Genomic DNA, 15,918 nt, shown 5'->3' with positions numbered 1-15,918 from the left:
TACCAAGTCATGATTTTTAGCTTTGCTTGGCACATCTCAGAACACGTTTCTATCATGGAAGGAACCTTGATATGCTCCCCAGCTATGCGTTCTGTCCAGGGCAACACTGACTGTGAGGGTAATCTAGTAAAATTTAGTAAAACAAAAGGACCTTGAGGGTACTATGTTGTCTAGATTTTGTTAAAGAGCTCTTTTATCTTAATTTTGAGAGAAAAAAATATTTTACAAAAAAAAAAAATGAAAATGGAGTCTGAGCTATCAAGGATGGGAAATGCTAGATTTATCTGTTTGTGATACACAAATTCTAATGGAAAACTCAAGATCATTCTGCTATATTATCAGTCTCCTAAGTTCAGGGCCCATGTCTGTGTTTTTTCCCAGCAGTGAGCACAGTCCTAGGGCAGAACAGAAAAAGGCATGTCTCCTGATAAAGGAAATGAATCTGCTCTAGAAACCAGCCACTGACTTCTGCTGAGACATTGGGCAAGTCACCTCTCTGCTTTGATCCTCAGCTTCCCCACCTGCCCAGTGAGAAAATTGGACTGGCTGGCCTTTGCAAGCCCTTCCAGTCCTGATGGTCTGCCTCCTTCCCCAGGCCTCATCGGTCAGTCTACATCCTGCTGCATAATTGAGAAATGAGTCCCTCCTGTGGCCCTGCTCCAAACTGACTCCTCTGACCTCACCCCTAATTTCTGTGCAGAGCTCTGTGTTTACTCAGCACATGCCCTCGACCTTCAGGCTGTGGCTGACTCCAACTACTGCAGTAGTTCTGCTGATTCTGTAGGAGTGGACAGGAGGCCTTGAACCCTGAAAGAAGAGAGAAATGGGAAATGGATAAATGTTTCTCATGAATGTTAATTGTATTCCCTGGTGGAATTCTTTCACTCCAGTGATAACAGGTCCCAAACACCAATTCCAGCTGATTCAGGAGAATCAAGAAGTAAAAATGAGCTTCAGAAAAGGCGGGGGGCATATTTTATGCAAGAAGTGCAAACAGCGCAGGCCATGGGGTGATGAAAAACAGAAAGAAGGTCACAGTTCTGGGGCAGAGAATATGCTCAAGAGTGGAGGAGTGTGAGGTGGAAGGGTGGGAGTACTCAGGGTATGGGTGTGCCTGGTATGCAGATCTGTGTGTTTGAGGGTACACAGGCTGCTCTTAGATAGACCTCAGATATACCAAGCAGAACTTGAATTTACTTTGATATGCCCATTCATAGAGGAAGAAGTTAGGAAATGAACATTAAACATAATCTATAAGTAAATTATACAGTGAGTCATAAGGTGATAGGAGAATAAGTGACATAGAGCAGTGGTAAAGAGGGGCCTTGTGAGTCGGGGTGGGTGTTATGACTGAAATATGTTGGTCAGTGTAGTCCTCTTTGAGAGCATGCTTCCTTGAGAAGCTGAGAAAGTTAGCCCTGTGGCTTTCTGGGGAGAAACATTTGTACCAAAGAGAACAGCCAGGGCAGGCGAAAGCCCTAAGGCGGCAAAGTGCCTGGTGTGTTGGAAGAACAGCAGGGTGGCAGCGTGGCTGGAGGAGGAGGGACAGGGATGGGAAAAGAAGACAGAGGTGTGGTTGGTGGAGAACAGGGATGGAGAGCCTGATCATCAAGGGGCTGGGAAATAGGATCCCTGCTGAATGCTGACAGGCAGTGGCAGACTTTACAAACTGTTCTCACACCAATGTTACTTTCATTTGACATCTTGACCCTTAAGAGTGTTGAATTAATGTCTACGGTGTATGTTTGTGAAAAGTCAGCCTGTACACAATGGTGTGCTTGTCAATGATTAACAACTGCATCTGGACCGGGCAGTTGGTGGGGGTGGGGGTCTGGGAAGGTGGGAGGAAAAGACATACAATAGCACACTGCTCACTGTTCCTACACTAGACATTGCTATCTCAAGAGCATAAGTAATAGGAGGTGATGACTTTTTATATAATTTGTTTTTGATATGTCTTATTTATATGTAAGTTTATGAAAGTTAATTTTTCATGTTGGCTGTGTTTAACAACAGTCACAAAAAGCCTGAGGAGGTGACAATAGGTTCCTGTAAGTGGTGACCAGGACCGAGGTTGTTTGGTCCCTACTGAAGCTCTCTGGGAGGATTTCCATGGGAAAATTTGAGGGGGTACATTTGGGCTAGGGCGGAGCATGATCCTGGGCTATGGCAGAGGAACACACCAGCTCACACATTCCTGGAAACTGCTGGGTGACACTGGCCCCTGGCGGGTCCCTTCTCTCCGCTCAGCACTTTCTTAATCAGTACTTTCACTTCGGTCCAGACTGTGACATACCTCCAACCTGGCTGCCTCTGCTGTGGAAGAACACAACAAGGCTTTGTTTTTAGCTGTCCTCCAGCAATTTCCCTGTCTCCAACTGTTTGGGGCTCAGCCTCGCAATCCCTGAGGGGATTTGCATGTGAATGGGCCTGAAGTCACTTAAGGGTCAGGTGGGGAGTCTGAGCTATTCACAGACCCACAAGGGGTATGAATCCTTCCTGGCCCACCTTCCCAGTCTCATTCTCAGACTCTCCCCTCTCCACCTCCCCCCACCTCCAACCCTGCTCTCACTGAGATGCTGAGAAGGTGGGCACTGCCAGCTTCCCACCTGCGGGATGCCTGCTTCCCAGGCTCCCAGTGACTCCTCCCCAGCCAATTCTTTCTTCTCCCTGCTCACGCTGCCTGGAGACCATGCCCTTTTCTGTCCAGAGCCCTCCCTGCCAATTGGCAATCCTTGCTGTAGCAGTGGGCATCCTGGACTCTAAGGACTCAGGAAGAAGCTGTGTCTCAGGTCCCCAAAGTGTTAATGTTGTCCACATGTGCATGTACACAACACCTTCTTGGGGGCTCCCCATTGCAGGTTTTTACTCTAACAGATAAATAAGGACACTGTGCTGGGACTATCAGTACACCTGGACCCTGATCCTGGCTCTGCCCTTATCTGACCCTGTGACTTTGAACCAGTTGCTTCACTTCTCTGAGCCTGAGCTTCCCCATCTAAGAAGGAAAGAGAGAGACTTGATAGCCTTTAAGTAGTTTTTCTATAGCCAACATTCTGTGGTTCTCTGATTCCAAAAACTGAACCAAGGCTGGAAGACAGGACATCTGGAGTTTGTCTCCGGTCTACTATTCCTAGGATATGTGGCCTCAGGGACTCACATCACCTCTCTGGGCCCAGAATCACAATGGCCACCTGAAGTGCATTTATTACAAGACTGCCATCATAAGCAAATAAAATAAAGAATGTGAAAATATCCTGCCAAGTGGAAAGTTTCACACAGAACAGGGGACTATTACTGCTTTTGGGTTGGCCAAAATGCTTGTTTTTCTGTATGATGGTTCTAGTAGTGCTTAGTTGTATTTAACTTCATTTAAACAATTATTTTAGATTGTATTGTGACAGCTGTCATATCAGCGTGCATTAAAAAAGAAAGCAAAATTGGTGAATTTTTGTGCAGCCATTTTAATATTAAAGATGGAAGGAAATATGCAACATTTTTGGGCATATTATGTTTTATTACATCAAGAAATGCAACTGAAATGCGATAAAAGATTTGTGCAGTGTATGAAGAAGGTGCTGTGATTGATCAAAAGTGTCAAAAGTGGTTTGCTAAGTCTCTTGTACAATTGACATTTTGGCCAAATAATTCTTTGCTGTGGGGCTGTCTTATGCATTAGAAGATGTTAGCAACACCCCTGGCCTCTACCTACTAGAAGCCAAGAACGGGAGATAATCAACATACTCAAAATATTCAAATCAATCAAGTTATTGGTGAAAATGAAAAATGTGTCTTTTATTTTACAGAAAAAACTAACTAGACTTTTTGGCCAACACAATATTATTATTGTTGTTATTATTATTGTTACTGTTTTTATGGCCAAATGCCTTGGGCCAGGACTGAAGAAGCATCAACCTCTAGCCCCTCTCAAATGGGGCCACTTTGGATCTTAGACCCACCAACTGTGCTGTTTTTACTTACATGGCTTTCAAGAGCTTCTGAAATACAATACACACATATGCACAGGCATCTTTTTTTCTAGTCCCAGGTTCTTGTCTGGCATCCAGCACCTTTAATTTGCTCCTTTTTATCATCTTTAACTGTAATTTAAACTAGGTAAAATAGCAAAATTGGGCTGTTAACCCCTGGCGCAGTTCCTGGAAGTGGCAGACTTGCAGTGAGAGTGACCTCAGGAGCACAGAGCACTCACATGTGAGGCAGAAGTCCTGGGCCCAGGACTACCACTGAATCGTTGGCCTAAATTCACATATCTAGCAAAACTCTTTGAAACACAAGAAAGGGAAGAGATTCCTGGACTTAATACTGTTCTCTTGTGGACGAAAGCCTTTAGAGATTCCTTGCATAACTCTGGTCCTTGCTCATGAAATAAGGGTAAGATCCTTACTGTGTCACCCACATCTCAGGATGATTAGGAAACTTGTAAAGTGCAGAGAGCCAAAGGGACCTAAGAGGCCACCTGCCAAATAAGGATCCTGCGCTGTGAGGGATCTCTAGGTTCCCTTTCTGCTCCATAGCCCGGGACCTGGGCATCTGACAAAAAGTAAAGTTGATGCTAATGGCTTCAATGAGATCAGAAATAGAGTGGAACCTGGAAACACAAAGATATATCCAGGGCCAGTTCCAGTCTCTTAATTCTTCTTCAAATGCGTGAAATTGCCCACATCCCATTGGAACAGCTATGAGTTCAGAAAGCTATCATCTCAGTTGGCTGGATCTCAGTAGTCCTGTTCTTCCCAATAATTTACTGAGTGCTAACTATATTTCAGGCACCTTTCTAAATGTTTCACATCTATTAACTCATGTTGTGTTCACAACATTCCTGTGATATGAATATTCTTTATTTTCACTATTTTACAGATCAGAAAACCTGTATTAGTTTCCTAGGTCTGGCGTAACAAACTACCATAAACCAGGTGGCTTGTAACAATGTAAGTTTATTTTCTCATGGTTTTAGAGGCCAGAGGTCTGAAATCAAGGTATCAGTGGGGCCATGCTTCCACTGAAGGCTCTAGGGAAGAATCCTTCCTTGCTCCTTCTAGCTTTGGCACTCCTTGACATTCCCTGGGTATACAGCATATATTCAGTCTCTGCTTCTGCCTTTATACTTCCCTTTGTGTGTGTGTGTTCAAGTTTCCCTCTTCTTATAAGGACACAAGTTATTGGATTAGGATCCAGCCAAATCCAGGATGCTATCATCTTAATTATGTAGGCTAGATCTATTTCTATATAAGACCAACTCAAATCCAAGGGTTAGGACTTGAACATATTTGGGGAGGGGGATACAATTCAACCTACAATAGAGAGTTTATTTCCCAAATATCTAATAACTGGTGAAGATTCATGTTCCACTCATATAAAGATGATGTCCCATATGATTCAGTCTCAGTAAGGAGTTATATACAAAAAAACAGGAAATGTAAAATATTGAAAGCAATGCACAGTTCAACTCATTCTCTTGAGAAGCAAACAAAAAATAAGGCAGAGATGTTCTCATCCCATTCTTAAATGTTCAATCCTCCCCCCAGTAATATCTCTCTCTGTATTGCTCTCTCTCTCTCCACTCTTCCTACCCCTAAAAGTCTTCATGAACTCCATACCAAAGAATTCTTCTGTCTCCCCTCATCCATCCACTTATACCAACCCAATGTCTTCTTGGGTTGGTGATACAAGCACAAGATAACCGCAAAAGAATTCCCATTGAAAAACAGGAGAAGTGGGAGGCATATCACAGTTACTGATCCATAGTAATCTGAAATCCAGCCAGGTACATGTTGCCTTCTCCTGAGGCCAGTTCTGGATTACAGCCCAGTTCTGTTCCCTGAGAGTGATTCCCAATCTGTTGCTTCTCTGTGGCTCTTGGCTCTGCCCTCTGGCTTCTCAGCTTCACCTGCTGAAACATTCTTCCTTCTCCATAAGAAATGGCCCATTTTGCAGCTGAGTAGACCTTTCCCTCTATTTCCTGTGCATTGAAATTGGGAGTCTAGAGACCTCTTTTTATTTTGAATTGTCTCAGCCATTTCTAATCCAAGCTGGTTGGTACATCTCTCTTTAAAATTTTTTGATGTCTCATATATCAGCATATAGTCCACTCCACTAAGCAAAAACAATACCCACAGTTCTTTTCAAAATAGGCCTCTCTCTCTACTTTGAAGAACACGTCAGGTTGTAATGGTCATATGATTCTTCAATAACCTTTTGTCTAGCTGACAGGGATCTCTAGCACTGCCTCAAATCTTCTACATTTTAATGAAGTATCTTACAGCCAGAGCTTTGATATGATTTTGATCCTGGGGCCATTTTTGCTTTTAAAATACTTCGCTAGTATGAAGACTAGAGATGAGAAATAATCTTAATTTTCCAACCCAAGTAGTACTGGGCCTTCTGCATTTCCTCTAATTTCCACTTGTACACCAAAGACTTAACTTCTTCCTGAAGTGCCTTTCTATCTACAGCTAGAAACGCATACTGACACTTGTAATATTCTACATAGAGATGCCCTCAGCCAAATTCACAAGTTTATTACTGTATATTTTTTTACCTTCTAAATGGTCACAGGCAAGTTTTGCCACTTGTTTCACCACTACATGGCTCAGGTCACCTTTTATGAAGCCTTCTATAGCAGTTTCCTCACTGCTAGTCAAACTGAAGCCATATGTTCTAGTTTTTGTTACTGCAGTATCCTACTTCTGATGCCAGTAAGGGCATCTGTCAGAGTACAGTCAGGAAAGCAGAGTCTTGTGAGGTAACATCTATTGATGGACATTAGAACTCATATAATTATAGGAGGAGCTGGGAAAGTGAGGATCCCAACTTCTCATAGACAGAGAGTTGGAAGACCACAGAAAGGTTACTAATTGGTATCTGCGGAGGAATCCAAGAATGAAGCCCATCTAAGGAAACAAATAGGACTGTGAAAAGGGAGCAATGAGGGAAGATCTATGAGAAGCTGTTGTCCCTGAGCAGCTGCCACCCCTGGGGGTCCACCTGTAAGCAACTGGTGGTAGGTCTGGGCCACCTTTGGTCATCAGAGACAGTAGTTGAAAAGAAGAGCTGGATTCAGATTGAAGAGCATGAGGACAACTTATAACCTAGTTGGTACATCTACATCTGCTCATTTCTATATCTGATCCCATAAGAATCTTCAGAGAGTTAAAAAACGGTTGCGTTCTAAACTCACACAAGTTCCTCTTTTGGTCAACGCTACCCTGGAACTATATAAGAACTATATAATGAAAGAGACTCTGGGGAATGTAGTTTCCAGATTAATTAACAGACAACAGGGCAATCCAGCACACTCTGAATGTCTGCCTAAATTAACTCTGATAAGCTCTTCAAGGGCCCAGAGAAAATATCAGAGGCGCTCCAGGATGTAGCTTTTGAACAGTAACAGAGCCTTGAGCTCTTGGGTCTATAGGGCAGCCTTTGTTGGTCGCCCTCATGCCTTAAAGGAGCATGAGTCTCATTAGCTATGGAATCAGGATGCTGTAATTGTGGAGCCTTCACTCCCTAAATAATAACCTCGTCAGATTAATTTAACTCATCTAGGTTTCAGGTTTCTCATTTATAAAATTAGAACGATCATTCTTAAGCTACCTTCTTCATCCAGTGCTCCAAGGAACTAACAGGTAGCCATCGATGGATTTTAAAAATTCTGATAACTTTACAGTCATGTGGAAATCTGCTGTCACTATCCTCCCACAGAAATCTGGCCAACTTTTCTGCTGCCTTGCCTTAGGTTTACCTAGGATTTTTGTGCTGGTTTTACTGGAGTAAAAAATTCATAGAAAACAGACTCGGGCTTCTCCTCCTTTAGATCTCTCTCTCCAGCTCTCTGTCTTCAGTGGAACCCCTTTTCTACATCAGGTGGTGGTGGGAAGGGAAAGGTGATTGAGACTCTGAATACCTCCAGACAGTTGATTCCCTCTGCCTCGATGCTCTCCCTACGATCCTTCAACTCTCCCCCTACTATTTCTACCAGCCCAAATCCTACTTGCTTCTCAGTCCCCAGCTCAAAGAAGTTTCTTTTTTCTAGATGTTTTGTGATTCCCTTCAGCTAGATGCTACTTTTTTTCCTTTTTTAAACTCCTGGGTCTTCCTATCTTTCATTGCAATAACTATACCCTGACAATGCCCTAACACACATATATTTGAGTACTTGTCTTACTTTCCTACCAGATTTCACATTCCCAGAAGCAGGGGAATTGCATATTAAGCTCATGCAACAAATAAGTATTTTTTGGCATTCTCCACATTACAGGCCAGATAGAACTTGGTGTATAAATTGTTGAATTAAGTTGAAAGAAAGCAAATTGAGGGCATGCATCCATGTGTTTGTGCCCTAGAAAACAGTACCCTTAAGGGACATGGTTGCCCATAATAAGATATAGAAAAATGAAGAGTCTGTGATCCCTAACCAGATGGTTCTTGGTTCTCTCTTATTATGAATTTTGTATTTTCATGTGATGTTATTTCCCTCCATCATGTTAATATGATGATGCTAGAAATAGAACTATCTAAACAGAAGCCAGGGTTCAATCTTCCACCTGTACTCGGAGATAAATGATTTTTATAAAGTTTTACAATTCATAGCAGCAGCTGCAAATATTAACCAGGGCCAGTGACACCCATCTGTTTAGGTTATTGCTGGAACTGTCAATGACCCACATCCTCTCTGGGAAATAGTCCATGCACACAAGATAAGATTTCAAGAAGCCCTTGAGCCAGGAAATTTGTTTGTCAAAGCGTCTATGTCTTTTGTCATGGATGCTCTGGTTTGGTGAGTTCCTTTCTCTAGGGACAGGACAGTTCCAAAAGCAAAACTGATATCAGAAAACACTTGTGATTATCTCTCTACTCTTAAGCAAGTCACTTCCTCTCTCTAGACCTTAGTTTCCTCTAGGAGGACATTTGAAATAGCTCTTAAATGTCCCTCTCTCCCAGCTCTGATATTCCAGGACTCTATTATGAGCGACAGACTGAATTCACAGAGCCCCAGGGCCTTCTCTTTCCTGCTTCTAAATATCTCTATGGCTCTGATTTTCCCGTGGGTCTCAGCTGAGGCATGCTACCTGTTTTCTAAAATAGTGTGGCTCTGCAGGTGATGACAGTTTATCTGCCCTCTTGAAAAAGTCCCTAAACCTGGAAGATACAAGGTCTCTCCCTAATCCAAATTCTCTCTTACTGGTTTCACTTGAAAGTGTCCATGTCACAGGCATTATAGAACCCAAAAGACCCTGGGGATCCCAAATTACAGGAAGTAAGCTGCTGTGTATGGAAGTGTTAACATTCAGGACATCAATATTCATTAATAACTGATTTTGTATGATATGGTCATAGACCACAAGCAAGTTCAAGTGCATCAGAGTCTTCAGCAGGAAGCAATTGGTGTGTTGACACTTCTGCTCACCATCTTCTAGTACATATGGATGGATCTGTGTGTATGAATATAATGACTTGTTAGAATACTAGTATGTCAGAATTGGAAGAGAACATAGAGCTCAACTATTTAAAACCCCTGTTTTATTAGGTGGATAACTGAGAACTAAAGAGGAGATGGCCATACAATATTTAATTGTAGATAAGGAATAGGGCTCAGGACCTCTAACCACGCCTTCCATTACTCCAGAGCAGTGGCCACCACCGTGATAGTGCACTCCAGCTCATGCAATCACTCATAGCAGAAGCCCTCTCCCAGACCTCATTCTAAACCTGTTTAGTCTTATTTTTATTAAGTTCTAAGAACAGCTTAATTGGTTTTGGTTATTTCAGCTACTAAACTCATAAAGATACAGGAAATAAAATAGTACATAAAGAAGATATAAAAATTGCAAAGTCATTATAGTCTGGGGATGTTCAATGCAAGACAAGCAACATTACAAAATGCAATATCGCCAAGATGGTTGGTGTTCATAACAGCGTCCCTGGATTCCAAGAATGGGTTAGTATGTTTCACCTAAGAAAGCAGAAATTTGTATAAAGCACTTCAGAAAGTATTACAGAAAAAAAAGTTAAAAAAGATTTAATTATAGTTAAGTATTATAAAACTTTAGCTGTCTGGAAAATGCAGATAACAAAAAAAATAAAAATAAAAAAAAACCAGCTGTGATGTTCAAGGAAGTGACATTTCAGCTGCATGCAGATAGACACATTCTACAGTAATAAGTCCAGTGCAAGTTTGGCTAGTATCTGCAGAGAAAAGAAATAAATAGCAAAGCCATGATCTCATCTTCTGTTTACACTTCAATTCTCAAAGTTAGTGATTAATTGTCTTTGGGTTTTGTTGCCAGGGCAAGTTGTTTTTCTTTAAAACTCCCTCTTATTTTAAATAAATAAATCATTAGTTTCAAAACAGAAGTGTCAAATGTCAAGATACTCTGGCACACTAAACTAATGAACAAAACAATCTACCAGAGATAGGCAGACTCTGAGAACTTTCCTTTAATGACTTTGAAAGGCACCAGAAATCATTCTTGGTAAGAGATTTTCTTATGCATCTTGGCTAAAACATCAGTCTAGAAGATGCAAACACAAATATAAGCTTAAAAGAATTGGGATAGGTGTAAACAACAGAGTCATGGGTAAGCCAAGTGTCTGTGGTCAAATAAATAATACAAACCAGCTGCCGTACTGTGCTTCCCAAACCAACACACACCATCAGCTTAGACAACTAGTTTAAGATCTCTGCTTGGGTCTCTGAATTTACACAGATCCTCTGGCTTTTCCAATGTAGTGAATTCTTTCAGCAAATAGGCAATTTTTGCACTTGAGTCTTATCACAAACATACACAAAAATGCCCTATTTTTGGATGATTCCAGTAGTTTTGGTATTATTAAAACTACCTATTAAATGTAGTTCTGATGCATGACTTCCCTGTTCAAAAGTTTTCAGTGTCTTCCCTTTACTCACAAAATGAAGAGTCACTTGATATTACGGTATTCAAGGTCAACCATCATCCAAAATACAGTTTATCCATCTAAGTGCATCTCCTACAATCCCCACAGACCACCTGGCCTCTCATTGTTCTCAGAATGAGTCTTGTACTTTGAATTCTTGACAACAAATAATTGCTGTGTGCCAGGTCCTGTTCCATGCACTGAAGACACATCTGTACAGAAAACAAAATCTTGTTGCCCTGCAGCTTACATTCTAATGGGGACATTTCATCCCCATCTGAGTGCACCCCCTGTGTTTGTTTTCCATTAAAACACCTGACACACTTTATAATAGCTCTACGTGTATTTTCGTCAGTCTGAACACTGTCTCCCCATGCACAGCCCTATCTCTCGTTCTTATTATCCCCATCACTTGCTTTGCCCTATGTCAGACATACTCTGAATGCTCAATGAATGACATGTTGTTTATAAACTTTCTTTTCTTTGGAAATATGATATGTTTCTGTTGCATATAGAATCTATCTATGAGGTTATCTAACTCTTCTTGAATTTTAACATTGCATCATTTTCAACAAATAAGCCTTTTTGTTGTCAACAGGAATGGCATAGTCATTTGGTTCTCAATGGGAATGACAAAGGTCAAGCTACTTCTTACGGACCTAAACAAAATGAATGAAACAGTGATTGGACAGCCACTCTGACTGAACCTGTAATGTGTCTTTCCTTATATCCTGGAATCTCTAATCCCCACTCTTTGGGTTTCCCTGGCTGCCTGGTCTACCCATGGGCAACCACTGCTTCTTCTCTACTGGAAACCAGCAGAGAAGCTAATTTGGGAAGCTATTCATCTTGTTCCCTTTCTCTCTGACCTCAAAGGTAGAAACTGAAGACCAGTTGCTGGCAATCTTCTGTGGCAGGGAGAACACAGACACTGAGCATACCCCTGGCCAAGAAGTGGTCTTCTCCCCTGGTTCCTTCATGTCCATCACTTTCCAGTCAGATTTCTCTGATGAGGAGCGATTCACGGGCTTTGATGCCCACTACATGGCTGTGGGTAAGTGAGAAGTCAGTGGCTCATCCCCAGGTCTCCCTTTCTCACTAAAGACTAAAACTGCCTTGGGCTCTCTTTTTTTCAGTGAACATGTCTATACTCAGCACACAGATACTACCATGAACGTTTTACTGCATTTGCTCTATCATATATCTATCCATCTAATAACTAGTGACATGGAGCATCTTTGCATGTGCTTGTTGGCCATTTATATATCCTTTGAGGGGAAATGTATGCTCAAATTTTTAAACTGGATTGAGCACATACATTCTTCTTATCTTTATATTTCCAATGCTTAGGACAGGGCTTGACCCCTATAAGCAATGTAGAAAGAGAGAGGTGGCATGGAATAGAAGTTAAGAGCCTACTCTCCGGAGTCAGCCCACCTTGATTTGAATGCTGCCTCCACCACTTCCTATCTGTGTGAATTGAAGTCAGTTATTTAATACCTCTAAGTCTCAGTTTTATCATCTATAGAATGGGCATAGTAACAGTCCTGCTTACTATTATCACAATTTTTAGAGGATAGTAGCACCAGCAGGAGTCAGGTTGCTTGGGTTTGAACCCGGTTCTCTGTAATCTTGGTTAAACTTCTCATCTCTTGATTTCTGGTTTCCTCATGTAATCAGAGATAATGGCTACTTCTGGGCTTCATGTGAGGATTAAATGATGAAATGCATGTATCTCCCAGCATAGTGAATAAGTGCTCTATGTATGTTAGCTGTTGTCTTCATCATACCACATGATGGACTGACTGAGAGGCTCTGCCTGCCCCGCAGATGTGGACGAGTGCACAGAGCGTGAGGACGAGGAGCTGTCCTGCGACCACTACTGCCATAACTATATCGGTGGCTACTACTGCTCCTGCCGCTTTGGCTACATTCTCCACACGGACAACAGGACCTGCCGAGGTGGGGCCTAGGGATGACTCTACTTATCACCAGTATGTGCCACACTTTCCAATCACATGAGGGAGGCCCAGAGGAAGGACAGATATGCAGTAGGAACAATTAAAAATGAAGTCAGAGAGCTGTGCCTCTAGGTACCATGTGGAAGATGCTGCTAAAATGCCCAGCAGCCCTAGTCTCTAAACCATCTTTCTTCTTGGGCAGCAGGAACTTTTGTCTTTTTCTCCCTATCTGCTCTCCTACTGCAGGTCATCAATCAGGCCTAGTTAAGGAGAAAAGGTTTCCCAGTCCCCTAACTCTGAGACAGGAACTAGGCCTCACCCAGAAGTGCATTTTTCTCTTCTTTTTCATGGCCCCTAAGTGCCTCTGTGACAAAGAGAACCTTGGTCCAAAGGAAAGAAGAGTAAGTAGAAAGGCAAAGACAGAGACAGCAAGAAAACATTTCTTCTTGCTATCTGTTTGCATGAATCATCAACATGCCATTCTGCCATAGTCTCTGTCTGGGTAAAAGTGGACAAACAAAGGGGTTCAGCTACTTTCCATGAGGACCATTCTGGCTAGTGGATAACAGCCACACAGGCAAATGGTGAAAAGTAGTAAATGCTGTGCAAGAAGTATGGCCACAGTACGATCAGACCTGAGTCTGCCTGGGAAGTGGGCAAACACTTCCCAGAAATGGTGACCCTCACAGACATGAAAGAATAAGGAAAAGGAGCACATTTCAGGCAGGGAGAACCGCTTCTGGAAACCTTCCAAGGCCTGATAGAATTTGGAAGGTTTGAGGAATGACCAGTAGATTAGTGTAAGTACAAGGTAAGGATGTGTGTTTTGGGAAAATCCCTTGGAAGCTGAGTGAGGGATTATTGGAGGAGGACAAGGATGGAAATAAAAATTCTTTTTCTTTCTCCTTTCAAAGTTGCATGATTTATCAGTACAGAGTAGGCACATAAAGGAGTTATATTCTAAAGGATTATATTTTCTGTGGTTTCCATTCAGTAAGTTTTTATTGAGTATCTATTATGTTATATGTTGAGTACAGTGGGGGCTAAGAATCAGCAAGGTTTCTTGATCTTTTTTCTTATTTTTACCTGTCCCTCCAGGAGTTTTTTTTAAATATTGTCGTTCTAATCTTCCTAATATCTGCCCCTACTCATGAAAATTTAATACCACAGATATAGTGTATATATTATTTATGTACTATATACCTATCTATGTACCATTCATAAAAAGAGTAAGACTTCCCCCCATCCAAGAGCCAATTTTAACCACTTTGTGGCAATATCATTGCCATGAGGATGCCTGTGGTAGAAAATAAAAACAGATGTGAAATCAGGTGACCTTAATCTAAACCTTGTTCTACAGCTCAGAGTGGTGGAACTTCAAGTTAGTCGTGCCCCCTTTTCTGGTCCATAGTTTACTCTTTTGCAAATGAGCAGAGTAAACAAATGCTTAGAAAGGATTGACATCCTAGATCTAGGATGGGTCATCTCAAGGAAAAAGGTTCAGTGGCAAATAAAAGAACTTCAGAAATGCCCTAGCTGGATTGCTCAGTTGATTGGAGTGTCGTCCCATACCCCAAAATGTTGCAGGTCTGATTCTCAGTCAAGGCACATGCCTAAGTTGAAGGTTCAATCCCCAGTCAAGGCATGTACAGGAGACACCCAATCAATGTTTCTCTCTCTCTGTCTCTCTCTCTCTGTCTCTCTCTGTCTCTCTCTGTCTCTCTCTGTCTCTCTCTGTCTCTCTCTCTCTCTCTCTCTCTCTCTCTCCCTCTCCCCTTCTCTCCCTCTCTCTCTCAAATCAACAAACATACCCTCAGGTGAGGATTTAAATACATACATACATACACCTCAGCAGAGCTAAGCCATGGCCAGGATCCCAGGACAATGGGTCTCTGGTGCAGCAAATGCAGTAGGGACAAAGCAGAATCCCTGAGCTCAGGGGACCTACAATCGAGTGGGGCAAGAGAATCCACAAACAAATCTATCACATAATGGCAAGTAGTGGTCAGGAGCATGAAGGGAAACAAAGCAAGGCCAGTTGTCAGAGAGTGAGGGTGTGTGTGAGGGATCAAGACAGGCTTTAAGCAGAAACCTAATGGAGTTCTGAGCTGAGGGGAGAGCATGACAAAAGCAGTCCAGACATCCTACCCCCAACCACTCCATCTCCCATCTTAGCCACCCCCACCACCAATATCAGAGAACCTCTTGAGAAAGCTTATCATACTCACTGCCTTTGAGTCTTGACTCTGCAAATTACTAGGTATGTGACTTCACTGAACTTCAGTTTCCCCATCTATGAAATGGGAATAATGATTCCTTTTCTGCTTGCCTCTTGGGACCACTGGGAAACCATAGGGTAACATCTAAGAAAGGAGTTTCTGTGGCCATGATGTGGTGTGTCACTTTGCTCCGGTATGTTTCCCACAGTGGAGTGCAGTGACAACCTCTTTACCCAGAGAACTGGAGTCATCACCAGCCCAGACTTCCCCAACCCTTACCCTAAGAGCTCTGAATGCTTATATGTGATCAGGCTGGACGAAGGTTTCATGATCAGCCTGCAGTTTGAGGACATTTTTGACATTGAGGACCATCCAGAGGTGCCTTGCCCTTATGACTACATCAAGGTAAGCCTGCAATGAACCTTTGCCCTGGGGATGCTGGAAAATCTTGCTGAATTGAGAAAATTGATATTCTTCCCCTCTACCTTCTCCCAGGGTAGGGGGCCAAGCAGCTTACTTCCCAAAGAGTAATTATTTAAAATAACATCTACCAGCTTAATAAGATCCAGTCTAGGGATCTTCCCTAATCCAAAAATAGCTGCTTGGCCACCTGAAAAATCCCTTTCATCATGTAACATAACACCATCATGAAGTAACACCAGGGGTAAAGGTCATGGGGATCACCTCAAAATTCTGCCCACCACACACAGCTCTCCAGGGGCTCTGCAGTAAGCCTTATCCAGGTACTTAAACTGTTAGGGCTTTACTTTTTTTCCCTCTCTACAGTAAGGGTGGCAAGATGAAGATATCACCCAGGATTGTAG

At 42.3% G+C, this 15,918-nt stretch overlaps 1 protein-coding gene across 3 annotated transcripts in view; it reads left to right on the top strand.

Annotated features, from left to right (window-relative positions):
* MASP1 (MBL associated serine protease 1) overlaps positions 1–15,918 on the top strand; it is a 61,304-nt gene that overhangs the window by 13,701 nt on the left and 31,685 nt on the right. For all 3 annotated transcript variants that reach the window (XM_090275212.1, XM_090275206.1, XM_090275208.1), the window contains exons 3-5: positions 11,791–11,968; positions 12,745–12,876; positions 15,303–15,499. In XM_090275212.1, the coding sequence (XP_090131338.1) occupies positions 11,791–11,968; positions 12,745–12,876; positions 15,303–15,499 (507 nt within the window). The remainder of the gene's footprint in view (positions 1–11,790; positions 11,969–12,744; positions 12,877–15,302; positions 15,500–15,918) is intronic.

The sequence above is a fragment of the Furipterus horrens genome, unplaced genomic scaffold, assembly GCF_987537825.1.
Source record: "Furipterus horrens unplaced genomic scaffold, mFurHor1.1.pri manual_scaffold_1, whole genome shotgun sequence".
Lineage (NCBI taxonomy): Eukaryota > Metazoa > Chordata > Mammalia > Chiroptera > Furipteridae > Furipterus > Furipterus horrens.
This window is presented reverse-complemented; position numbering and strand designations above follow the sequence as displayed.